The sequence below is a fragment of the Drosophila takahashii genome, chromosome 3R, assembly GCF_030179915.1.
Source record: "Drosophila takahashii strain IR98-3 E-12201 chromosome 3R, DtakHiC1v2, whole genome shotgun sequence".
NCBI lineage: Eukaryota > Metazoa > Arthropoda > Insecta > Diptera > Drosophilidae > Drosophila > Drosophila takahashii.
Window position 1 is genome coordinate 33587237 of NC_091681.1, and position 26530 is coordinate 33613766.

General features: G+C 42.2%; 9 protein-coding genes across 9 annotated transcripts; 5 read left to right on the plus strand and 4 right to left on the minus strand.

The window, feature by feature from the left end:
* Positions 1-35: 35 nt before the first annotated feature.
* LOC108061896 (uncharacterized) lies at positions 36-2015 on the minus strand. Its single transcript, XM_070217099.1, has 2 exons — positions 536-2015; positions 36-457 (listed from the first exon to the last, which is right to left on the minus strand). Exon 1 carries the CDS (start codon positions 1871-1873, stop codon positions 566-568), a length of 1308 nt encoding a protein of 435 aa, XP_070073200.1. The 5' UTR covers positions 1874-2015; the 3' UTR covers positions 36-457; positions 536-565.
* A 3105-nt stretch (positions 2016-5120) lies between these two features.
* On the minus strand, positions 5121-6764 carry LOC108062837 (sn-1-specific diacylglycerol lipase ABHD11). Its single transcript, XM_017149715.3, has one exon. It carries the CDS (start codon positions 6650-6652, stop codon positions 5735-5737), a length of 918 nt encoding a protein of 305 aa, XP_017005204.2. The 5' UTR covers positions 6653-6764; the 3' UTR covers positions 5121-5734.
* A 324-nt stretch (positions 6765-7088) lies between these two features.
* LOC108061011 (uncharacterized) lies at positions 7089-8540 on the minus strand. Its single transcript, XM_017147022.2, has one exon. The coding sequence runs from the start codon at positions 8538-8540 to the stop codon at positions 7089-7091; it is 1452 nt and encodes a 483-aa protein (XP_017002511.2).
* A 2648-nt stretch (positions 8541-11188) lies between these two features.
* Positions 11189-11899, plus strand: Fer3 (48 related 3). The gene is made up of 2 exons (XM_017149957.2): positions 11189-11387; positions 11451-11899. Exons 1-2 carry the CDS (start codon positions 11249-11251, stop codon positions 11897-11899), a joined length of 588 nt encoding a protein of 195 aa, XP_017005446.2. The 5' UTR covers positions 11189-11248.
* Positions 11900-13775: 1876 nt separating this feature from the next.
* Positions 13776-15268, plus strand: LOC108062522 (uncharacterized). The gene is made up of 4 exons (XM_017149277.3): positions 13776-14085; positions 14143-14627; positions 14690-15044; positions 15102-15268. The coding sequence occupies exons 1-4, from the start codon at positions 13809-13811 to the stop codon at positions 15251-15253; spliced, it is 1269 nt and encodes a 422-aa protein (XP_017004766.2). The 5' UTR covers positions 13776-13808; the 3' UTR covers positions 15254-15268.
* Positions 15269-15726: 458 nt separating this feature from the next.
* Positions 15727-17397, plus strand: LOC108061732 (uncharacterized). The gene is made up of 4 exons (XM_017148106.3): positions 15727-16031; positions 16142-16626; positions 16691-17057; positions 17122-17397. The coding sequence occupies exons 1-4, from the start codon at positions 15836-15838 to the stop codon at positions 17325-17327; spliced, it is 1254 nt and encodes a 417-aa protein (XP_017003595.2). The 5' UTR covers positions 15727-15835; the 3' UTR covers positions 17328-17397.
* A 251-nt stretch (positions 17398-17648) lies between these two features.
* Positions 17649-20990, plus strand: LOC108069029 (uncharacterized). Its single transcript, XM_017158989.3, has 7 exons — positions 17649-18029; positions 18290-18804; positions 18860-19419; positions 19478-19671; positions 19726-20216; positions 20284-20650; positions 20715-20990. Exons 1-7 carry the CDS (start codon positions 17714-17716, stop codon positions 20900-20902), a joined length of 2631 nt encoding a protein of 876 aa, XP_017014478.2. The 5' UTR covers positions 17649-17713; the 3' UTR covers positions 20903-20990.
* Positions 20991-21679: 689 nt separating this feature from the next.
* Positions 21680-25029, plus strand: LOC108067846 (uncharacterized). Its single transcript, XM_017157136.3, has 7 exons — positions 21680-22064; positions 22354-22868; positions 22930-23489; positions 23542-23774; positions 23831-24321; positions 24377-24743; positions 24800-25029. The coding sequence occupies exons 1-7, from the start codon at positions 21758-21760 to the stop codon at positions 25012-25014; spliced, it is 2688 nt and encodes an 895-aa protein (XP_017012625.2). The 5' UTR covers positions 21680-21757; the 3' UTR covers positions 25015-25029.
* Positions 25028-26528, minus strand: Ho (Heme oxygenase). Its single transcript, XM_017157257.3, has 3 exons — positions 26286-26528; positions 25724-26229; positions 25028-25361 (listed from the first exon to the last, which is right to left on the minus strand). The coding sequence occupies exons 1-3, from the start codon at positions 26440-26442 to the stop codon at positions 25134-25136; spliced, it is 891 nt and encodes a 296-aa protein (XP_017012746.1). The 5' UTR covers positions 26443-26528; the 3' UTR covers positions 25028-25133.
* Positions 26529-26530: the final 2 nt, after the last annotated feature.

Sequence of the window (26530 nt, forward strand, 5' to 3'; positions counted from 1 at the left end):
ATAAAGTGGCAAACAAACTTCATCAAAAAACACACTTGAAAAGAAGACAACTTTTATTAAACAATTTCGACTTGATACAAACTGATATTTCGATTTTCAGTGCAGTTCCACAGAGCCAATGAGCCAGTGACTGCGGGCGTCGGGAAAGTAAATAAATTCATTAAACGTTTAGAGCTCGCCAGGTGGTTGGTCCGGTTGCCTTTTGTGCCGGGGTAAAATATTCAGTTACCCGGATTAAGTGGATTACCATCCAGCCAGTTGCATTGTCCCACAATCTCGGGGGATTCGGGGGAGTTCGGTGGGGATATAGATACTGCATTGGAAGAGCTCTTTTTAAGATCTGACATAAACAGGAATTTCGGGAGTTTGTGGTTGCTTTCTTCTTTTTGGTTTTTAGCTGCGTTTGAGAGCGGGATTCAAAGTTCCAATCACTTTAAATTTTTCGAGGAAAGTAGAACTGTGGTTCGTCAATAGACACGTACAAACGGATGCTGAGATACACAAACGGTAACGGGTACGAGATACGTTTACATACACAAATGGGATGGGGATGGGATGGTTGGCCCTACTCCGCATTGGGTTGATTGAGCAACAGCTCCCAGGTATCCTCCTCCTCCTCGGCCTCCTCCTGATCCTGCTCCTGAGTTTCCGAGCTGGGCGGCGGCGGATCATCGGAGCGCGGGGCGTGGCATCGATTGCACTTGACGCGATACCAGAAATTCAGATTAAAACAGAAACCGCAGGGCCAATCGGTCTTCTGTGGCCGCCAGCGACGGGCATTGCTGCCCGATCCTCCCTGATCCTTGGCAGCGGCTATCTTGGACGCCTGACACCTGTTGCAGCTGGAGCGCCAAACAAAATTGCTATTCCTGCACAGCATGCACACCCAATTATCGCTCGCCGGCTTCCATTTCTGCACCCGCTGGCGACGCTGCTGATCCGCTGTGTTCAACTCCCTTGGATAACTGTAGCGGACACTGCCCCTTCTGGTGGACAAATAAGCGGGCAGGACGGTCAGCGGTTGGCCCATGAACTTGGCACCACTTAAGCAACTGATAGCCGCCTGGGCGGAGAAGGGACTGGTGTAGGTAATGGTGGCCTCACCCTTTGACCGACCCGTCATCTTGTTCTTGTAGACGAAAATCTTCGGTTTATTCGTTCCCTCGTCCATCTTGATCATGCCCAGTTTTCCGAAATACATGATAATATCATTCTTGGTCACATTGAGTCGCATTCCCAGGACAAATACGGTGTCCTGCTGAATGATGAACTGCTCCTGGCCAACGTTCATGAAGGGCGGATGCCTGGGTAGCGGCAGGCGGGGCATAAAGTCGGCTGCGGTGCGCGGGAAGACCATGTAGGATGTGTTGCCACCCATGTTGGGTGAGAAGGGCGGTCGATGGGTCAGCTCATTTAGATCTTCAAGTTCCGTCATCTCTCCTTGCTCCCTCTGGTTTGTCTCCGTCTCCAGGTTCAAGGACTCTCCCGAGGTCGTGGGGCAGGAGGATGAGGTGCTGGCCACCACTGAGGAAGAGGGTGATATCGCCTCCTCCTCTCCACCGCCGCCTCCACAAAAGTGGTCTTCATCTTGACCAAGTAACAAGGATCCACTGGCATCGCCACCGCCATCCTCAAATCGATAGAGATCATTGTAAACCCCCCGGGGACTCAGGCCGGAACCCACACTCGCTTGAGGATTGGAATTGTGGCCAAGACTGAGATTGAGATTAAGGTCCATATAGCTGGCGTGATACATCTGGTGACTCGGATTCTGGAGCTGCGCTTGTGATTGCTGCTGCTGGATGGTTGCTCCGGTGTAGTTGTGGGCATAGAAATGATTGGCGTACACCACCCTGGCTGCCGTGTTGTCCATTGCTGGTTAAAATACTTGCTAAACTCCTGGTTGTGGGGTCTTTACTGCTGATCAAACTCGAACCGATTACTTGGGAATAATAAAAAACTACTGAAATCTTTGATAACATCCAAGAGACTACGAATAAAAAAATGAACTGAGTTCGGGATCTTTGGTTCTTTGATAGCTTGTCCACTAGCCTACTCAGATGCCAAAATTTATTGTTCATGAAGTATATAAATATTTGCTTAAGCAAACAGAGTGTAAAATAAAAAAATAATAAATATTTGCTAAAAATATACTAAAATAAATTTTGCAACAAATGACAAACGAATGACTAAAAGATTGTGATGTGTCCATTAAAATGTACAAATAACAATGCTTTGAATTTTTTATTTCAAAATAAATACGCGCCACAAAAATAATCCCAAGGAATAACAATACATTGGGTGGTGCATACATATCAACCATTTGGTAGCAAGAAAAATATAAAAGTTAAATCCACAACGGCTGCATTAATTGTATTCAATTATGTGGATTTTATTGAGTGGAAATTTATTAAAAGCTAAAGTAAAACTGGAAAATTGATATCACTGGGAACGACAATACACATAGTGACGAAGCGCACCAGAAAGGTGACTACAAAATGCAAAAATACTTTATACAAATTTCCAATCGATTGGTGTTCAAACATAGCACTTTAATTTTTGACGATTTTTGGCACAAAATTGTGATGAACCCATTATAATAAATAAAAAAAATTTAAAAAAAAATGTTATTTTATTTACCCGAAAGTAATCGTTACTCTTGCCTTATGTTGTAAGCTGTAGAAAATAGTTTGCCTAGTAGCTGGGGAACATATTTTTCAATAATAACGACCAAAGAACCAAAAAAAAATTGTTGCTTTCGCCATTTTTCAAAAACCGAATTTTTCTCAAAAAAATTCATTTTGTTCAAAATCAAAATTTTTGCGAAAATGCTTATGAAAATTTCAAAACAAATGTGTATTTATTTTTCGGTAAAAATTGTCATCTAAAAACTTTTGAATGTTCCTATGCGCTCGTCACGACATTTCACCTGGTTAGAAGCTGTTTTTGTTTCAACCAATTGGCTGGCACTTTCGTGTCCTCGCCTTTTGATGGATCTGACCTGATTTTTCCATCGCTAGCTAGTCTATAGTTGAATGCGCCAGAGAACTATGCAAATTTCCGTGATTGGCGGCTAATACCGAACGCTGCTGCACATCCAGCCACTTTTGCAGTTCACTGATGACTTTGCACTTCGCTCGCCATCCACGGGAAAATTGATTCATAATTTTTTCGCATTTTCACTTTAATCAGCAAAGTTTGATTACATTTTCTTTTCCTTCACCTGAAATCAATTTAAGAGATTCCTGCTGAATTTCGCAGAAAGAGTTGCGAGCCTTAAGCTCATATTATTTGGAACCGAGAATCATCGTTTGGCTCGCCAATCAAGCTGGCCGGCACTCATCAAGCCAATTAGCTGCCAATTACCCCACTAATGACCGACCACATTAACCCCAACCCCAACCCCACAATGGAGTCCCGAAACTGGTGGAGGCACAAGAATAATTCCCTGCCAGCGGAGCGTGGACACTGAGGAAATGTTTATTAATATCTCGGACCTGGTCTCGAACCCAGGACCCTGTGATAAACGCAACTGCCACGTTTGTCGCCCTGGCTAGAACAACATTTTCACCCGCCATTCACTTTTATGGCCGCCTCTTTACGACCAAGTCCGCTGACCTTATCGTCCCGATTCCGGGGAGATCCGGTGTCCTGGTGTCCTGGTATCCTGTTGTCCTGGATGCCCCCGTCTTCATTAGCCGCCTTCGTCGGGGTGTCAATTTCTTCGGGGTTGGAGGGCATTCAACGCTCATTAGGTCAGCGTCTCGGGCTGCCAACTAACTTTTACTTTAACCCGTCAAAAATTCTCCCTTAGAAATTAAGTACCGAGGCGAACAACCGCCGACACGAAATTAAAAATCAACTGTCTTGAAGGGAGAACAACAACAAAAGGGCTACATAGCGAAATGGAAACTGTTGCTGGTTGGGAAAAAGTTCCTATTCCGCTGGAAAACTTTGTGCGTTCATAAAAATCGAGACAGGGTAAATTGTCTTGCAGGATAATTGCACAAAAGTTTGACTTTGAAGCGGGTTCGTAATTGAAAAGACAAAAGCGCAGCAGAGGATTTGGCCCGGAATACAAGGAATATAAGATGCAGTGGTATATAGATGGTTGGTGTTTTTGGTTAGGGTTTCTGGTGCAGATGGGAAGATGGGAAGATGACTCTTCATCATCTCGCAGTGCAGTGAACAGACTGCAGCTTTCATGTTGTCTTTCGTTTCGTTTGGAGCGGAGGAACAGCTAATGAATTGGCTGCCTGACGAGGCAAAGCAAACAGAGAGTACAGCTCAGCAATCTGCCTGAATAAACTGACACGAATCGGAAGGTGCATTGGATATCGAAGGAGGTGAACCGAATCTGCCCCATCCAAAGTCCAATTAATGGAGACGCACGAGCGGCGCTGAAAATCAATATTCATAAAAGGTAATACACATTTAATTGAGACAGATTGCTTACACGCATTGCAATGGTTGTAATGGGATAGTGGCAATTAGGGGTTTAACTTGGGGACTTGCGTTATATCTCTTAAGTCCATAAGTAAATACCAGTTATTAAAATTAAAGATTCTGAAACCCCGAAACACAAAGTTAATTTGATTTTAATTAACCTTAAACTTTTAACTTTTAACCAATGAAAACTAACAAAAATCGAAACTAGGTAAAACTAACTAAGCCAGCTCTCAATCTACTGAATATTGGCTTTCATAGTTTTGGGAAAATAATTATGAAACCTTAAATCATAATTATTTTCCCAAAACACAAATAAAACTTAGGTCAAGGCCTTCGGCAGTAAAAATACAATAAGCAAACCATTTGTGCATGTGAGCAGAAAAAGAAAACCCTGCTAGTTGAGTTCCCCAGCTTTTTTCGGGAGGTTTATGCAGCTGCCGCACAGACACAAAATAACAAGCAATAAAATGCGAACGTGTCTAAATTTTAATATGGTTTCCCGACCGTACATCCCAGTTGAAATGTTCATGTACCTACACTCACATTCCCCTGCAACTGCGGAATGTGTGGGTGGTTGGGTTGTTTAGGTCGGCTGTGTTTGCCAGTCCCTGTTTATTTGACTTGCTACTTATTTATTACGCAGCATAATGAAATTTCACGTAATCCTCATTAAAGCCAGAACAAAGGTTTTGGGTCTGGGCAAACAACTTCAAGGCTTCTTCGCTTCCCAGTGTCCCGTGTACATTTGCACATTCAAATCTCAGTCATGACTCAATTTCAGCAAAAGTACCGAGTGTATACAGAAGTGAGAAGGAGGATGGAGATTATCGACTTTTGAAGCACAGGCAGCGCAGGGCAGACGTCTCCATCGCCCACACGTCCAATACAAATAAATCAGACAAAGCATATAAATCTAAATTGTATCGCATTGTGGCGCATTTCGCCTCACCTTCGGCTGCTTTATTGGCAAATTGGCGGGTTGAGGCGTTTGGTCTTTGTGCGCCAATCTTTCTGGGTCCCCCTTGAAGCACCTGAGTCGAGTATCCCAGTATCGGGTATCGGTTCGATTGGCTGCCACGTTGATTTGCCATCGATTTTCACTGCAGCCGCCACTACTACAAATCGCTCTGCCATTCAGCCCTTTTTTTGCCAGCGGTTTTCCATTCCCATTGTGCTGACAGCGCAATTATCGCTGGAGTAGATTGAAAGCTGAAATTTCAGCACTCACTCAGGGTTAGGAGGAGTAAAAGCCTCTTAAAAAGAACCCCTTTAAAGAACCCCTACTTCAGCAAACTAGGCAAACTTGCGTAAACTCCACGACCAGTTTCACAAACTGTTCCGGCTGATCCTCGTACACACAATGCCCGGCGTCCAGGATCTGAACTACTGTATTAGGGAAATACCGCTGCATCACTGAAATACTGGATGAGGTGACGAACTCCGACTGCGAACCGGCAATGAGAAGGACTTCGCCCATATAGGGACTTAGTCCACCCAAAGTGGACTCGTAGTCAATCATGAGGTCCGACCAGGAGCTCAGAACCGCCTGCGGATTCACAGCCCAGCCGAAGGAAGCATCCTGCATCTTCCGCAAATTGAAGACAACGCGCTGAAGTTCGGTCACATCCTGGACGACGTCCTGGAAGATGGGCAGGATGAACATGCGACCCTCGGAGAGGGATAGATTACGAGGAATGGTGGGCGCCACCTGTAGCATCATCTCGAACACCTGTCGCGTGAGATAAAAGTTGCTGGGCACCGGTGCAGGGGTGATGTCCACCAGGATGACTCTTTCCACGAGCTGCGGTTGAGTCAAAGCCAGGGTCATCATCGCCCTGCCGCCCATTCCGTGTCCCAGGGCCACGATCTTTGTGAGGCTCTGGTGGCTCATTAAGGCCTCCACATCGGCCGCTAAATGCATCGCTGAGTGACCGGAGATGTGCGGACTGAGGCCATGATTACGAGCGTCCACCGTGATCACCTGGCGCAGACCATGCTGACTAAGATTGCTAGCCACATGGCGCCACGATTCCCCTGACAAATTGAGATCGTGCATCACCACAATGGGTGGCGCCTCCATTTGATTACGTAGCGTGCTGTAGGAGACGTACTCCAGTCGGGTGCCCTGCACAAAAGTCGAGCGGTAGCTTCTAAGCGCCTGAATCCTCGGAAGAATCGAGCTGAGGATCCGCCGTCTTACCATTATTACGGAGAATTTCGATTAGACGTCTCTTCTGCGGGAAACTACCCTTAAATGTGGGCTTCCTTTTACTACTTCTGTGTATTTATTATTTGTTATGCTCAACTCCCACACAAATCGCTTTAATCTCAAGGTTTGCTTTAATTTGTCAAAAGTTTGGCTACAAATTTAATTCTCAGTTGTGAACACAACAATACAAGACAACTTGTGCACATGTGGAGATTAAAATCTGAATTAAATTTAATTACAAAAAAAAAATAAACACTAACATTTTGATAGAGATTAAGGCTTTATTGAGTCATCACTAAGTTGACTGATAGTGTTTATTTATTTATTTTAAAGCTCCTGATAAGAAAAATCATTTCGTTTATTTAACAGTTACTAAAAAATGCTGACTAATGGTTTATTGTAAAAATATTCGTTTATTTAAATTGCCATCCTACATAAAGTCAGGACAGTCAAAAGCCTGGACGAATGATGGCTGCACTGGCAATAGATTGTCGAGCAGTTCAGTTTGGAGACCAAAAAGGTGTGTACTGGTTTGGGCCAACCTCAAGAAAGAGAGCTGACTCAACGGCTTGGTGGTGAAGCTGGGCTGCGACTGGTTAAAGTTCGAGTCCGCGGCGAAGTAGGCTTTGTGTACCAGGTCCAGAAGCAGAAGAATCGTGTGTTGCTTTGCCAATGATTTATCCCCAGAATACAGCTTCCAGCAGAATTGGTTTAGTGCATCATTTGGGGTTTCCTCCTCCCAGTGGGGAGTGTTATAGGGAGTGTTGTTATATTCCTTGCAATTACTTGGCTTGTAACTATTCAGCATATAGAAGGCCAACAGAATTCCGAGCGGTGTCATCTGAAACAAGTCATGGCTCTCGAGCTCAAAGGTGGAATTGGCCAGAAGTAAGTAAGACACTACGATTAATTTCTTATTTATGGTAACCGTATTCAATTTCGTAGTTCTGAATTCCGGATTCTTTTGCATTCGCCAAAGGGTAAACTTTTGAGTGGCAAATCTTGTCATGTCGTCTTCGTCGGAGAAGTCAAGACCCTCGTAGTATTTGGTAACGAAATCACGGCGATTGACATTCTTCGGAATGCCTCCAACCCTAAGAGTCAAGTTATTTATATTCTCCTGGAGAGCTTCTATCTCCGGCATCGTCCAGTTTAGTGGGTTTCTTTGGAGACTGATGTTAATTTGCTGACGGATGGCTTCAAAAATCTTTTCCACTTTCGACTGCAACCGATTCAGTTTTTCGGAACCCAGGAAACGCTCCTCGAACAACAAGTTGACTGCCAGTCCCATGCGAACTGCCACGAAATCCGCACAATCTGCGGGAAACCTTAGGGCTACTTCAAAACTGTGTACAATTTCTTTAGTATACTCCAAATCGCTGGCATTAAATTTTTCTAACAATAGTTTTAAACGTATCACGTAATCTAGGTTTTCAATATAGACCACAGAGCTCGGCGAAACATAACGTCCATAGTAGTAGTTCAGGAAATCGGCGAGGGATACCTGGAACCTGTCCTCCAGTTCTTGTAGAGTAAGTATTTCCTGTGGTTCTTGGACTTTTAACCTTGAGACTAAACAGATATTGTAGACCCGCTGCACCTTCCGTTCCAGGCTGCCCTCCTCAAAAGTCTGATTATTCAGTTCTTCGAACAGGGTTATGAATTCGGGTAAGATTGGCGGCAGCCTAAGTGGTTTTATATTTTTAACTGAATAGTTTTGAAAACTCCCGCAGGGCTCGACACTTTCATCCATATTACTAAGCACTTCGTTGAGGATTACGACATTGGGGTTAACCTTGGCGACTATATCACTTTCAGCGGCAGCCACAATGCTAAACAGCAGTAGGCTGCTAGTCCAAAACAGAGGTCCGATTCTCGTCATCGCAACTAAAAAACTAAATAATCCGACAGAGAGAACAGTCGTACTAGAATTTTTTTGTGAGAAGAGGCCCCTAAAATCTTCACAGATTGAGCTCTGCTTATCAAGTAAAACGAAATACGCACGTGCCCAATTTAATAGCACTCAATTGTTCACTTTTTTCATTGATTTGCCTATGCAGAATCCGACAATTCTCCATGTTAATAACACAATTAAATATAAATATTGTAACTATAGCTTATTAAAATTTAATATAATACTAATAATAATATTTCTATAGATTCCTAAATTGCAAGACTTACCTTTAAGTATTTATTATTTCATTGCATTTAAAAGGTAAATATTTTAACACATATTTAACACAATTAAATATAAATATTGTAACTATGGCTTACTAGTATTTAATACTATTTATAATACGAAATAATAATATTTCTATAGAGTCCTAAATTGCAAGTCTCACTTTTAAGTATTTTTTATTTCTTTGCATTTAAAAGGTAAATATATATTTCTCTCAGCTGCACCTGGGGATATCCCGTATACGCCCCGTTACGACTGTCGTCTCGGGACACAATGGTATTAGCCGTAATCCACTGGGGCTAATGCCTCGTTTAACGCTCCGGACTCCGGAGTCTAAGCGCTTTCATGTCGCTTACAACAGTTGCGGCTGCGAGTACAAATCCCCAAATTGCGTAATAAATAAAATGCATTTGCGTGGAAAATTAGGAAATGGCAGAAAGCGCTACGAAATGCGGAAGAAAAGAGAGGGGGGTGCCAAATTCAAATTTCCACATTTTCATATTTTTACATTTTCATAATGTAAGCTGGCTGAGTTTGCCATCACAGGGGGCATAAATCTTGGCAAGTGCTCAGACGCAGACACAAACAAATCGCCTCAGACATTTCTTGTTACTTGAATTCCCTTTTGCTTGCACAAATCGAAAGATTACGATGGAGTTTGTTTGTTCTTTAAAATTGAGGCAATGGACTCCGTCTAATGGGTGGAAATGAAATGAATGCAAATTTTTAAAACTATTTTTAAACGGAATTCATAGCGCTGGAACTTCGAGAAGGACGACTGAATGGAGTCATCAAAAAGTGGTAACACTTCAACGCAGCTGTCTGTCTCCGCTTGACAGTATCCGAGGCACTTGATATCCAATTTCAGGCTATTGACACAATGAAGCACCCTTGAGTAGCACTCCTCTGGCGGAGGAGAACATAAAACGAACTAAATAAATAAACTGGAAACCTCATTTGGAGCCATAAAAACGAAACTTTCGAATGCAAACCGAAAGTTGAAGATGTGTTCTCCCCTCTTTCCAATCAGCCCCATTGAAAAGTTTAGCGACAATGAAATCCCCCGAATGCGAATGGATACGACCGCCCAAGGAATCAGACCTCGAAATGCCCATCAAAGGCTTACCGTCAGTCTGACGGCGCATTCCATTCTAAGCCTCGGACGCTGTCCTGTTGCCACGCGGCTAAATACTTGGCACAATTGGGGGAATGCCTTTCATCTCCATGGCATCGCAATATCTGGCGGATTGGGCGATTGGGAGCTCGAAGCCGGCAAAATTATCCGCGCAGTTGCAGTGGAATCCCAATTCAGCAGGAGAGCTGAATGTGGAGAAAGATTCCTAGAGAGTCTCATATAAACAAAAACAAATGCAACAGATAGGTACTTTAAATACAAGTGGAATTTGGAAACGCACTTAATTTAATAAGTCAATAAGCCTTTCTATGTATTTTTAATAAGTATTAAAAGTTACATAATTTATTTTTAAATTTTAAAAATAAAGTTTGCCTCTGCATTAGTTTTAATCACTTTTCGGGAAGTTCGAAGTACCGGTTATTTTTGTGTAATGGTTCGTGTATCGGATGGCAGGAAAACGCATCCTGTAACCTAGACAAGAACCACGAGCTTATTACCGTTTCATGGGTTTCAGAACTGGCTAGTCCTCCAAATGAAGGACCTCAATCCTTAAAGCAAGCTTTGTTAAGGCTGTTTTCTCGTTTACATGCTAAACTAAAAGTAGGTTTTAAGCAGCAAATTTAAATTTGACTGTTAGCTTTAACTTAGGTTTAGCAGGAGGACGGAATGAACTATAGTTAGGCAATTTAATAAAAATATATAAATATTAAAGCAAAAAATAATTAAATACAACTTTTAAGAAGGGTAAGAAATTTGATCTGGACTTCTTTATGTTAATCCATGTCCCTATATTAATTTACCAAAATAAGTGTAAATGGGAAAGTATTGAGAACTTAAGAACTCATGCAATATATTTTACAGATCAAGCTTAATTCAATGGACGTAATATGATATAATATGGAATACACAGCTTAATTCAATGGACGTAATATGATATACTATGGAATACACAGTTTGTTTTATATTGTCCTCTTCTGTATTAGATATTACTTTTTAAACACATTTGTAAGCCGGAACATCAGAAGTCACCTCAGCAACCCTCGACCAAGGACGACCAATCGCAACGCGCCAAACTGTTGCCAATCCAAAATGGCCTCCGTGCAGATGCTTCCATCCTGCGGGGAGGAAAATCCAATAAGGAAAATTCAAACCAGGACCGAGTTGACTTCGCAGTCCGTGAATACAATCAGAATTTATTGCAACGCAGTCTTCCAAGCAGAACAGACCCAAGGTCTTCCAATTGCAGTAGCTACACTAGCCAATTCGACAGACAGTCATGCAGCATCCACATCCCAGTGACCAGCCCACCTACATGCCGGAGGTTCCATTCCAGCCGCTTTGGGGTCAGGAGGCTCCTCCGCCGCCCATAGTTCCCTACCAGGAGCTCATTGCTGGGTTTCCCTGCACCGATTTGTGTGAGTTTTTCCAGGGGAAAAACTCCAGGAAAAAGTATTAAAATTATAATTCCTATGAAACAGCTCTGTGGCAACGATCGCAGGTTACACCTTTGGTACCCCAACTTTCATCCTCAAATGGCAGAGCCAATGGATCCTCCAGCTCCTCGAAGAAGACCCGTCGTCGGGTGGCCAGCATGGCCCAAAGAAGAGCTGCCAATATCCGCGAACGCCGACGGATGTTCAACCTGAACGAGGCCTTTGACAAGTTGCGCCGCAAGGTGCCCACTTTCGCCTACGAAAAACGACTTTCCCGCATCGAAACCCTTCGTCTGGCCATCACCTACATCGGATTCATGGCGGAGCTGCTCAGTGGCACGCCCTCCAATTCCCACAAGTCCCGGTCGGAAGTCTATGGCAGCATGAATGGACACCATCAGGCGCCACCTCCACCGATTCATCCGCACCATTTGCATCCCGCGGCGGCCTATCAACGCGACTTTGCCTCGCCCTATAATCACAGTTTAACGTAGAGAGGTTCTTCAGGATTATCCGGGAGTTCATAGTATTATCTACAATATCTAGACTTCAAGGAAAGCAAGTCGATAATTATAATTATAATACTAAAATGTAGCCCTAAACTGAATTGGTAGTATTGGTACGGAAATTTTTCCTACCATCTTATTATCAGTTTTTCTTAATTACTTGTAGATAGCAACTAATGAATAATGTTAACCATTAACACATAAATGTTTGTTTAAAAAACAATAAAGAATCCACTAAAGTGTTAAATATTTTGTTTAATTTTTGGGGAATAGTTATAAATTATTATAATTAAATATAAATTATAAAAAGTGGATTGCTGAGGGTAAGGATAAATTTCAATGAAGTTATACTGCTTGAAAAATTGAAAGATCTGTGGTGTTGTAGAATATTTAAAAAAATATTTTTTAATGGTCCTTTTTAGAGAGATTTTATAAATAATTCTAAATTGTTGTTTAAAATTGTTTAAATTAAATGTTAATTGTTTGAATGTCTCCTACTTAAGTCAATTATTAGCACTAAAACTAAAGAAATAAAAATTAAACAAATTTAAAGATAATCTCATTTAAAAACACCGAGTTTGGAGATAATCAAATTCTGTAAATGAAAAAGCAAACAAATTAGTTGCTTAAACATGGTGGTGACTTTAAAGTCAAAAGTACCACCGACATACACCTGATAATCCCCCAAAACACAACCCGCACTTGTTACTGAAAAATCCGAGGCAAAACCAAAGCGAAGCGTGTCGTGATTTGCGTGCGAATAATTGCAGATGCTGGAAGGAAAAACACATGCCTACTACCATTCGGTGGTCTCAATGAAGTCACATTGCATACATAGCGCTAAAGTTCCCTAAACGGAACCCGAAAAAAAGAACGAAAACTATTATACAAAATTTGACAAGGCAAACAAAGCGTGAAATTATTATTAATAAATTGAGGCACTCGGTTAGGGGAGAATCAAAAAGGGAGGGCTGCAATTCAAAGTCAATTGTAGCAACCCCTAACCGAGGAAAAGCCAGGAACAAGTGTAACACTTGAGGGATTGATGCTCATTCCCGGCTAAATACCAAGGAATTTTTGCGTTCAACGCCCATTTCCAACAGATTAGCGCCCCTCGTCCGTGGACCAAATTAATTCGGAACGGATATTGCAGGGATATTCGGGTGCGGAAGTCAGAAAATTGGCCTGTTACCTGGGGGTTGACTTCGCCCCTTGCGGCCGATGTTTTGGTAGTTTGGTGTACAATATGTTTTGATGAATTTGTGACACTTCATGCCGAATTAGATCGCTTTCGGGGTGGCTTGCCATACCCTTTTCTCTATAAAGTGGACTCACGTGTCGGCGATTAGCGCATCAGTAAACTCTTTGCTATCTCTGTATCTCTAGATCTTAACTCCTTAAGTTGATCTTTCCGTCACCTGCGGTGTGGGAAACTTAGTTTATTAAAATATATTTTATAAAGACCCTGCCACGTGCCTCATATTAACTTTTTCCCAAAAGAAAATCGCCATGTTCATCTATTCACTGAGATTGACTATCCAAATCCCTCCCCTTGTCAAATCGCTATGACAAATTAATTGAAATTCGCTACAATTTCGGGCATTTTTCGCAATTTTTCGACACTTTCTCCCGACTCAATTAGGGCAGAATGCAATATGTATTAGGTCATGATAGATGGGATTTATCAGGAAATACAGCAGATGTTTTCCGAACTTCTTAACATTTGAGTAGTCGGAACCAAACGTATCACTATCATTTTGTGCGAATTAATAGTGTGTTCGAACTAACTTATCTAAGATAGCTTGAAAACCAGCAATCATGTTTGCCTGACTTCGTAAATTTCAATCATATAACCCACATTCCCTATCTACGCACTTATCGATTCTTGTGTACACATATGTATGAAAAGTACTGGCTGGGTTTTCTTGGTTGTCATAAAATTGCCGGGCCAAGTTCAGTTTGCAATCGGGAACGAAGGAGAATGTCGAGCCCAATTCTGTTAACACAAATATCCCAAGATGCCTCTGTGCCTAATTGGCTGGAGCAAAAGGATCTGGAATTGTTGGTAAAACAGGAGATTCCGGATTTAAGGAAAATCGAAAGTATACGATACAAATGGGAGAATCAACTGGCACAACCGGCACTCTGTGCTTATCTACAGGTAGTCACAGGAGGTAAGAAATCTAGTATATATTATGTGACCTTATTAACTAACACTTAACTAACCGCAGAGAACAAGAAACGCCAAGTGAGTTACCTAATCAAATCCCCGGAATCGGTATCCATTGGATTGAAGGTGCCCATTAAAGGGGATTTCTCAGTGGAACGTAATATTTACGATAATGTACTGCCTGCCCTGGAGGAGCTGTATAAAAATGCAGATAAGATCATTCACTTCAGCCCGCCGGTTATCCAAGGAAAACAAAAATCCAACCATCTCTATATAGAGTATATCCTAAACAGAGGTTATTCCGTGGCCAATAGCCTGAAAGGTTTGTCCGTAAACGCCATGGAAGGAGTACTTTCGAAACTGGCTGCTTATCATGCCGGAACAGCTTGCTATATAGCGAATAATTTCGCCAAGATTAAAGAGCTTCCCAAGCTCGGGGAGCACTCGAAATCGGGGAATGAGGCTGCCGAACTCAAAAGCTTGTATCAAATGAGATTTCACGAGAGTCTCCGATCAAACGAAGCCAGAGAGTACGAAGATAAGGTGGTAAGTACTATCAAAAGCCTACTCTTAGATACCCTTTTGGTAATTGCAATTATAATTCACAGAAATCATTTCAAAAGTATGTGAAATCTAATGCGGGTATTCTGGATTTGCGAACTTCCTTTAATGTCATTCTAAATGGATCCTGCTGGCCGAATAATTTGCTCATCCAAAGCGATGCCTTCGGAAATGTTAAGGATGCGCTTTTTAGCGACTTTCACGCTGCCAAATATGGTCCAGCTGTCTACGATCTTTTCAGTTTACTGCTCACTGCCCCGGCTGAAAAAACCATTAGATTTGATGGCTACGTAAAGTTCTACCACGATCAATTGACCGAAAATCTAAGCCTGCTGAAATTCCAGGCCAAGAAGCCCAGCCTCACGGATCTTCAATTGGATTTGCTGAAATACGGTCATTGGGGTAGGTCAAAATGAATATTATTATCTCCTTATTGGATGCTAATTGTGTTCCTAACAGCTTTTGAGTTCGCCACGGAAATTCTGCCAATTTTGCTCTCGGAATTTGGAAGTAATGACATAGATGAGCTCTTCAAGAATCCTGCTTTCGGTGCTCAAATTAGAGAACTTTTACCCTGGTTGGAGAATCGTGGTTACTTCGAAGAAGACTAGACAACATGTTCATATCAAAACCATTTAATTACATCTATTACAATCTGAGATAAGATAACGTATGGTTTTAATAACTAATAAATGCAGGAACGTGTCTAAAAAAAGCTTTGGGAGGCTCATCAACCTGTTTAATTGTGGGGGGATAAGAAATTTTTGCTGAAAGCTTCGTGTAGAGAATATTAAGGGAGATAAACAAAACCGTATTTAGCCAGTCATCGTTGCGAAAAAGTCGTCGTAAGAATGAACTGGCATAAAGATAGCTTAAACCTGATCATGATCATCAGAGTTCAAGCAGCAAGATCAAATGTGCTACACGGCGACTAAAATGACTGATTGGGCACTTTTTTCTTGCCGGTCAGGCATGAATGTGGTTCTTGCTTCACAATCATAATCATAGACTATCGCCGATCCAAACAAACAGGTCCACCCAGATCGAAAAGCATTCCCACGCGACGGACTTTAATCATAACCCAACGAAATTGAGCAAAAGCTTTAAAACAAAAAGCTTCAAGTGATTAGACCAATATATAAGGCAGCCCCCTCGCGAAATGGCGCAAATTACGACGGCAAAAGGTAAACGGAATGGTTCAGGGAAAAGAAGACAGTACCGCTGAGCAGCTACCAAAGTGGCTTGATCAGCAGAAGTTCGTCGAGTTTATAGATCGTGATTTTCCGAGCCTCAAGAGAATTAAATCATACCGTCTTGAACCCACAGCGGGAAAGGGTGAAAACTACACAACGTTGCTGTTGAGGGCCAATTTTGAATTGGAACTAGATGGTAAGTGATGAAAGAACTAAATACTAAATCAATATTAATGATTAAGGCTTTTATTAGATTTTTTAAAATAATATTAAATTTAATTAAATTTAACTGGTTTTCACTTTTAGATGGCTCCCTTCAGAGTGTATCGTATATGGCTAAAATATTGCCAAATTCTGGAAACCGCGATAACGTCGCCAGTTGGAAAGTATTCGACAAGGAGCGCAAGACCTACGGAGAGTACATTCCCGAGTTTGAGCAGATGTACAGAGATGCCGGAAAGGAGGTTACTTTTGGACCACGTTACTATGAGGCAAAGAGTCAACCGGAAGAGGAACTGATCGTCTTGGAGGATCTGGGCAAGCGGGGATTCAAGAATGTGGATCGTCAAAACGGATTGGATATCCAGCATACAGAGGCCACTTTGAAGAAGTTGGCGCAGTTTCATGCCGCCTCCGCTGTGCGTTTTGAACTCAAGGGAGCCTATCCCGCTGAATACAATCGTAACCTGTGCAGTGAAGAAGACAGTTTTAAGGACTTTCGCGAAACCCAAACGAAGTCCTATGTCGAATCCTTTGCGCTCTACGATGCCACTCATTTGGCCAAAGCTGTGGTAAGTACTAAATACAATAAAGAAATTCGGAAGATACTAAAACTAAACACCTTATATTTTATAGGAAACCTATGGCAGCCAAGCGCAGGACATGTTCCAGGCCTATGCTCCTGAAATCGAAGGAGAGTTCCGTGTTCTGAATCACGGAGATGCCTGGTGCAATAACTTCATGTACAAGCACGATGAGGCGGGAAACCTGCTGGAAACTTACTTTGTGGATCTGCAGATGAGTCGGTTTTCATCGCCAGCCCAAGATTTACTTTACTTTATCCTCTCGTCCACCCATTTGGACATAAAAATAGCCAAATTTGATTACTTGTTGAAGTACTACAATGAAAAGCTAACGGAGAACCTTAAGCTATTGAAGTACCCAAAAGCACTGCCTTCTCTCAGGAGTCTACACCAATCGATTTTTGCCCACGGTGACTGGAGTAAGTTAATCATGGAATATTATCATCTTTAAATACTAATTAATCCCCTTTCTTTGAACCACAGTTTTGCCTATTATATCCCTTTTGCTGCCCATTGTTCTGGTCGATGGCAGTGATGATGCTAATATGGATAGTCTGATGGACAGCGAAGGAGCTGGAGCTGGTGAGAAGTTCCGGAACAACCTGTTCAAGAACCCCCGCATGATTAAAAACCAAAAAGAAATTCTTCCCTGGGCCTATCGACGTGGCGCCTTTGAAGTTACCAAATAAATGTTAGAAACTGTTGATATTATATTTGTAAGTAAATAAAGAAAAGATTGTTTAACAAATTGCACTATCAGCTTATAAACTTTTATCACTGATTTGACGTTTGAGCACTGAGCGTTGGGTTTATCAGTTGAAACAATTCTTATCACTGAGTTGGATTCACGATTCACTGTTTTCGAGTGGATCGCACCCACTCAACAAGTAATCTAAACTCACTCAAACAATTCTATTAAGCTAGAGCGTAAAATTGTCGGCGGTGATGAAATAATTTAACTATATCAACGCCGATCTGAACGGCATAACTAGAGGGGAACTTTCGCCGACAAACATCAGTTCACATTCGTTCCCCCAGTCGAACGGACGTATAAAATTCGCGATTTCTAGTCATCATGGGATCACGTAATTCCAAGTCGAAAAAAAGCTATGAAGTAGCGCCAGCTCAAAAAAAGGCCTCAATAAAAAGTTCGAATATCGAGGGGTCACCCGTTCAATCGGACCAGTCGAAATCCCCCACCAGTCCTCTTCCAGTTGAGGAAAAGAACTTGGGGCCAGAATGGTTGAATGAAACGCAATTTGAGGAATTACTAGCCTCCAATGTTGATCATTTCTCCAAAATAGTGGGTTTCCGGGTGAAACCCGCCATGGCCCCTGGGGAAAACTATGCCACGCTTATGCTGAGGATCAGCATAGATGTGGAGCTAACTGGTGAGTTTTTCCTTACATATTCCATGTCTTGTTAGCCCGATAGAATGCCCAATCTTGTCGGCCTAGAAAGCGCCATAAATGAGGGCATTTATTTGTATAGAAGTTTGATAAGTAGTATCTTCAATTCATTTATAGCCAGTAAACAATAAATGCTTGTTGTTTGAGTCATTTTTCAATAATAGCAAGTGCATGTCCAACGGTAATTAGATTGGCTGTATGATTTCAACTAACGAGTTTCCAAAACCCGATCTCACCGCCAGATAAGAGCACCAAACTGGTCTCCTTCATGATGAAGGTTCCGCACAAAACTCCCCAAATGGAACAGATGTTGGCCATGGCCAACTTCTTTGACAGCGAGAATGCAGTTTACTCGGATATACTGCCCAAATTGGAGGCGCTCTACAAGGCTAAGGGTCTGGACATTACCTTCGCTCCCAAGGCATTCAAGTTGGACTCCAAGAAGGAACCCAATTTGGCCAACACCGTGCTAATGAATGACCTGGGACAAGATGGTTTCAAGAACTTGAATCGCCTCGAGTGCCTTAATCTGGAGCAAACAAAGTTTGCCCTGAAGAAACTAGCCCAATTTCATGCGGCTTCTGCGATGAGTGTTCAGGTGAATGGACCTTTTGCGGGTATATTCGTAAACGGAGTTTTGGGCGGAAACAAGGAGGTTCTAATGGCATTCTACAAGGGAATGATTGAGTCCTTCCGAACAGCTTTCATGGCCAATCTGAAGAACTTTAAGGACGGAGAAAGCTTTAGGGAAAAATTGGTAATATTTCATATTTAATTTATGGATGATATAATAACCAAGCGATTATTTCCAGGACTCTGCATTTACTCAGATATTCCTGGACTTTGAACACCTGATGAAGAGCGATCCTAACGAGTTAAATGTACTGAACCACGGTGATTGCTGGATGAATAACTTGCTGTTCAAGTTGGACTCAAAGGGGGAAGTGGAGGATATGCTGTTCGTTGACTTTCAGAACCCCAAATACGGCTCTCCCACTCAGGACTTGTTTTACCTAATCATCACCTCCGTGCACATAGACTACAAGCTGGATTATTTTGACTTTTTCATTCGGCATTATCACGAACAGTTGATCAAACACCTTAATCTGCTGGGTTTCACCGGCAAGCAGCCTTCTCTAAGGGAACTTCACATTCTGATGTTCAAGCACGGAAGTTGGGCTCTTTTCCCATCGATCAGCGTGCTGCCTGTGGTGCTCCTGGATCCAAACGAATCGGCCACCTTTGATAATTTCCTGGGAGACACCGAAGATGGGGCTAAATTTAAAAACCTTCTGTTCTCCAACAAACGTTACCAGGGATATATTGAAAGGATTCTGCCATGGCTGTATGATAGGGGATTCCTGGAAGCCTAGTAAGTTTTTAAGTAAAAAAATAAGTTTTTCCTTGGTATTAATTATTCCGACACTTAGCAATCAGTTTGTACCGCCTGAAAACCCCAACCAGATATTAGACTGGCTTAATATCAGTGACTTTGAGGAAGTAATATCCTCCTCCAATCCCGAGTTTAAAAAGATTGTCGGCGGAACTTGGACTTCGGCGACGAAACCCGGAGACAATTTTGCGTCTAAACTTTTGAAAGTTGATATAGAGGCAGAACTAAAAGGTGGGTAAATATATAAATGATCTGAAAATATGATAACCATTATAAACTCAATAGATAACAGCGCCAAGACTTTCTCCTACATACTGAAAGTACAACCAAAAGCTACCCCTGACAATTTCACTGATGCAAACATGTTTCCCAAAGAAATGGAAATGTACCGCAAATATGTGCCAGCCTTTGAAAAACTCTATAAAGATGCGGGACAGACGATCAACTTTAGTGCAAAGTCCTTTGTTCTAAGTAAACCTGTTAAAGAGGAATATCTGCTAATGGAGAATCTACAAACAAAGGGCTTCAAGATGGCCGATCGCATGAAAGGATTGGACATGGAGCACACCAAGAGCACACTGAAGAAACTGGCCCAATGGCATGCGGCTTCTATAAAGTACAAGGAGCTCAATGGACCCTATTCCCCGTTGTACAACGATGGAATCTATATTGAACAGACGCGCGACATCTTCCACAATATGTTTGCTATGGCCAAGAATTCGTATATTAAAATATTTGAAAAGTTTGAGGGCGCTGAGGAATATCTGCCTAAGCTGGTAAAGTATTATCATACAGAACCTCTAGGAATATTTTATAATTTGCAATATTATCTTTTTTATAAAGCCATGGATCTTGGACAACCATGTAGACCAGGTCCTCGAAGATGCCAAAGTCAATGAGAAGGAGTTCAATGTGCTTAACCACGGAGATGCGTGGGTAAACAACATCATGTTCCAATACGACTCAGAGGGTCGTCTCAAGGAAACCTTTCTGCTGGATCATCAGAATGCCAAGTACGGCAATCCAGCTCAAGATCTTTACTATTTCCTGATGAGTTCCGCAGAGCTGGACATCAAGGTCGATCAGTTTGACTATCTAATCAGGTGGTATCACGAAAATTTGGTAGAGCATTGCAATTTGTTGAAATACAACGGATTTGTTCCCTCTCTCAACGAACTTCACAGCATATTGATAGACCATCCAGCTTTTGGTACGTGGGCATTGGAAATTTTATTATCATTTCAATATTTTATATGATAATTCAATTTTTCCAGCTGTTGGCACTGTCATCAGTACCCTGACCGTTTGCCTGACCGATGAGGGCTACAGTCCCGAGATATTCTTCGTCGAGACTCCGGAATCCGAAGCCTTTAGACAACAGCTTCTCGGCAACAATCGTTATAAAGCCCATATTCAGCGGATTATGCCTTGGCTAAATAGGAGAGGTCTTCTGGACCCCTAAAGTTCTATCCAAAATGTGATATATCTTGTTTCATTTCCCTAATATAACGTTTATTACACTGTTCACCAATGATTAATAATAAGTTGTACTTGATTTTGTTACATTGATCTAAAATAAAAATGAATTAAAAACAGGAGAACAATGTGGGCATTTCGGCATTTCGAAGCTTTAATACCTGTGCAGATTTATTTAGAATAAATATTTACATAGACAAGGATATATACAGAGATATCTGGAAGAACGTCTACAGATATTTAGGAAACTATTTTTTCCTTTCTTAGAAATTTGTCAGGGAATGCTATTTAACCATCACGTTTTAAGACGATTTACAATGGTTTATATCTATAGCTATATAGAGATCGAAAATGATATTCAATGAAAAGGACATGGCTATATTGACTTGCCTAATGATTCCAATCAAGAATACAAATTCTTTATATTTTCATTGGCTGGCCACGAACCTGCCCTAATTTTTAAAAATCTCTGATTATTTGATTGAATAGAAAGATATAATTGATAGGACTAGTAAGTAATGGTAATCGAAAACAAAGAAACTGATAAAAACAAGCTATAATCTGATATGTTTGAGCTAGCAACCTAATCACTCTTATCAACAAGAAGTGTTTAAGTTCAAACTGATTAGTTATACCAAGGCGTAAAATTCTAAAAACTGATGAAATAAGAGAAGTTTCGCTATCGGCGCTATCAAGTAAACCAGTGATTAGAAATGCATAACTAGGCAGCGCAGTCGTGTGCCGAATATCAGTTTACCGCCGATCGACCAGTTGAACGGACGCGAATCGCGAGTTAAAACCTCTTGTTCTAAATACTCATAAATACTCGTAAAGCTAAACGATGGGTCTACGGCATTCGAAGGCCAAGCAGAGCTATGAAGTGAAAACTTTGGAGTTCGAAAAGCAGCCAGCCGAGAAAACGGAGGTGAACTCTGACCCCCCAGCGCCGGTCGCCAAATCCGAACCAGAGATTGACCGCAGCAGTTTGGTACCCAAGTGGCTGAATGAAACGCAATTTGTGGAATTACTGGCTGCAAATGAAGCTGAGTTCTCAAAAATAGTGGGTTTCCGGGTGAAGCCTGCGATGGCCCCCGGGGAAAACTATGCCACACTTATGCTGAGGGTCAGTATAGATGTGGAGCTCACTGGTGAGTTAACAAGTGGGTGCTCCCTTACTATTTATAGCACTAATTTGGCACTTGTCCAACCAGAAATAACATCGAAAAGTAGGTGGGGTTCTTCGCGTAGGTCGGTGATAAGTAATCATACACATGTATGCGTACCAATCATTTATAATCAGTTAACAATTAAAGTTTGACGATTATTTTGTTTTTCACAATGACAAGGCTTATTTTATGGTCATTGGCAACAACTGACCCACCGACGTTATAAAATGCAATATCACAGTTATCAACTAATAAATGATTTACCTTTTAGACAAGAGCACCAAGCTGGTCTCGTTTATGATGAAAGTTCCCCATGACACTCCGCAAATGGATCAAATGATGGCCATTGCCAACTTCTTCAACAGCGAGAATACGGCCTATATTGATGTTCTACCGAAACTGGAGGAGCTCTATAAGGCCAAGGGTCTGGATATCCATTTTGCCCCACAAGCATTCCGATTGGACGCCACCAAGGAGCCCAAGCTGGCCAACACAGTGCTGATGACCGATCTCGGCCAGAATGGGTACAAGAACTTGAATCGTCTGGAGTGCCTTAACTTGGAACAAGCCAAGTTTGCCCTGACGAAATTGGCCCAGTTCCATGCAGCCGGTGCCAGGATGGTTGAGGTTAATGGACCCTATCCTGATGTCTTCGTTTACGGCATGATGGGAAATAACCAGGATGCCATTAAAGCGTTTTTGGAGGGAATGTTGGGATCTTTTCGAACGGCGTTTTTGGCCAATCTCGACAAGTTCAAGAACGGAGAGGCCTATCGCGAGAAACTTGTAAGTGTCTTGATTTCAAGTAACTAAATCTAGAGTCTTATTTTATAACCATCCCTAACAGGAAAAAATTCTTGCTGGTCTAACTACGGAGTTCATGAAAATCGGTATCATCGATCCCACTGAGTTCAATGTGCTAGGTCATGGCGATTGCTGGATGAATAATCTGCTATTCAAGGTGGACGCCCAGGGAAAATTGGAGGACATGGTCTTCGTCGATTTCCAGAACCCCAAATACGGCACCAACACCATGGATCTAATGTACTTCATCATGACGTCCGTGCAAATAGAACATAAGCTGGATTCCTTTGACTTCCTAGTCAGACATTACCACGAAGAGCTGACGAAGCACTTGGATATTTTGGGATTTACTGGCCACCAGCCTTCGTTGAGGGAAATGCACACTAAGATAATAAAGTACGGAGGATGGGTGCTGTTCCCAGCCATTGCAGTGCTGCCAGTGGTTCTTCTAGATCCCACCGAGTCGGCCACATTCGATAATTTCATGGGAGACTCGGAAGCTGGAGTCAATTTCAGGAACGTTTTGTACGCCAACAAGCGGTATCAAGGATATATCGAAAGAATTCTGCCCTGGCTGGACAATCGTGGTTTCCTAGAACCGAGGTGAGAACTTTTAAATGTTATTTTAACATCAAAATATATAATACCTTTACAGCACTAAACCAATCCCTGCTCTACTGGAACCAACGGAGCCTTTAAAGCAATCCCAGCCTGAGAATCCTGATCAGATCCTAGACTGGCTTAATGTGAGTGACTTTAAGGACATCATTTCATCCAGCGAACCCAATTTCGAGAAGATTGTAAGCGGTTCTTCAAAGTCGGCCACGAAACCTGGGGACAACTTTGCTTCAACGCTCTTGAAGGTTGATATTGAGGCACAGTTGAAAGGTAATATAGTTAAGAAAATCAGAAATATTTCAACTATTTTATCCTTATATTTATAGACAAAAGCCTCAAGACCTTTTCGTACATCCTGAAAGTGCAGACAGCCAATGAATTTATCAATTTCGCCGACCTTAATCTTTTCGCCAAGGAGATCGAGGTGTACAGCGTTTATGTACCCGCTTTCGAGCAGCTCTACAAGGACGCTGGATTGCCGGTCACTTTTAGCGCCAAGTCCTACCGACTCAGCAAGGAGGTCAAAGAGGAGTATCTGATTTTGGATAACCTGCAAACTGGCGGTTTCACCATGGTCGATCGCATGAAGGGAATGGACTTGGAGCACAGCAAGTGCACGTTGAAGAAATTGGCCCAGTGGCATGCAGCCTCTCTGAAATACAAGGAACTCAATGGAGCCTACCCGTCGAAGTACAATAATGGCATTTTCACAGAACAAACTGCAGAGATTTACAAGGGTATGTTTGCTCAAACGAGGAGGCCGTTTTTGGAGGCAGTCTCCAAGTTTGACGGCGTCGATGAGTATCTGGACAAACTGGTAAGCTTGCTAAACGATTTTTTAAGTTAATAATAAACTAATAATTATTTTGTAGACGTCGGCTTTGGATACCCAAATCGACAAAATAATTGAAGACTCCAAGATCAATGAGAACGAGTTCAATGTGCTCAATCATGGCGATGCCTGGATAAACAACATGATGTTCCAATACGACTCTGATGGCCATGTCAAGGAAACCTTCCTGCTGGATCACCAAGTGTCGAGATACGGAAATCCCGCCCAGGACCTTTACTACTTCATAATGAGCTCCACTCACCTGGATATCAAGGTCGATCAGTTTGAGTATCTCATCCGATGGTATCATCAGAATTTGGAGGAGCACGCCCAGTTGTTGAAGTACAATGGTTTTGTACCCTCCCTAAAGGAACTGCACATCATTTTGCTGGAGCACCCAACTTTTGGTAACTTAGAAAGAGGTTTTGATTTCGAAATGAAAACTAAGTTATTTTCCTTTTAGCGGTTTCAACCATGCTAACCACCCTGACGATTTGCCTAAACAAGACCGATGAGAACTTCTCGCCCAATGACTTTATGGCGGAAAGTAAGGAGGCGGACTCAATGAGATTGGGGATGTTCAACAACGAACGTTACAGGGCGAACATAGAGCGCGTGATGCCGTGGTTAAACAGACGAGGACTGCTTGATTTTTTCACCTCCGAGAAAGCCCAATAAAAAAGATTTGAAATCAGCAGTACATAGGAATATTTACTATTTTAACAAACGACTAAATAAATGTGTGATCACAATTCTAAGCTGCTCTGGGGAGCTAACATTATTGTTCTTCTCTTGGCTTACTTAAGGGCAAACTTTACGGCCAGTACAATACTAGAAACAAAGATCACAGCGAGGGCCAGCTTCCTGAGATTGGCACGATTGACGCCCTTGATTGTCCGCACAACTTCTATATTTAGGCGAAATACGTTGCGACTCTCCTCGATGAAAGCGGCACGCAGATCATCGTCAAAAGCTCCATAATGATTGTTGAAAACGCGCCTGAGTTTGGCTTTTAGAACGGAGATCTAAAAAATAAGGTCACGGAATTACAATAGGGTAATAGGGAACTGGTCTATAGAATCCAATATTTCTCTAATATACTCAAATATTTTTTTATATTTTTATAAACTTATAATCGTACACGAAATAAAAAACTTGGTAAAAAATTGTCAAACAGTTTCCAACCACAAAAAATTGTCAATTCTACCAAGTAAATTGGTGTGTGTCCTTGCTAATTGTGTGTGTTTGTTGTTGTAAAAGTAACTATTTAATTAGTAGAATTGGCAATTTTTGTGGTTGGGGACTGTTTGACAATTATAACAGTTGATTTTACCAAGTTTTTTTTTGTGTGTATCTTAAGAAAGGGAGAACTAAAGCATGTACTTACCTTTTCAGGAAAATAGGTGGCCTCGCAGCCAGGGGGACAAATGGTGACCTGGGCGGGCATGGGTCTGGCCTGCAAGTCATCCTCGTTCAGCGTAGAATCTGCAGCCCTGGCGGTGGCCACCTCGGCCTCCTTGTCGGCCTGCTTCTGCTGCTCCTCGCCGTCGCCCTTGGAGAAGATCCAAAGTTTTCGGGCAATCATGCGCTTCTTCTGCAGCATCTGTCCGCCGGACATCAGAGCCATGTACATCTGGTAGGAGTACGCGAACAGCAGCAGTTCGTTCTGGGCGGCAATCTTCTCCAGGTGCTCCAGATACTTCTGCACCGCCGGTCGCACTTCGTAGGTCTCCCTCCAATCGGAACCATAGAAATAGTCGAAATCCCGCTCGAATGCCGCTGTTCTGTAGAATTCCTTGGGCAGCAGACGCTCCGGCAGATGGGTCTCGAAGAATTTGTACAGCTCGTAGAAGGCCAAGAGTCCATCGTACCACACCTCGTCATCGGAAAGGGCTAGGAAATAAGAATATATAGGATATCATAAAATTTAAATGGATTAGTAAACCCACCTAGTGCGAACTTTGCATTAACAAGCACATCGGTCAGGTTATGCACATCCTTTGTGGCTTTACGCAACTCCTTTGTGAACGCCAGGTCCACGAATTCCACATCCTCCACATTCTCCGGCGACTGACTGTCCGCTGTTGTTGCCTCGGCCGTTGACATTTTGCTTATGCGCAGCTATTGTTCCAATTAATTACGATTTATTTCTTATCTGCGTGATATTCGGAAAATACGCCGCCGTCTTTGTTTT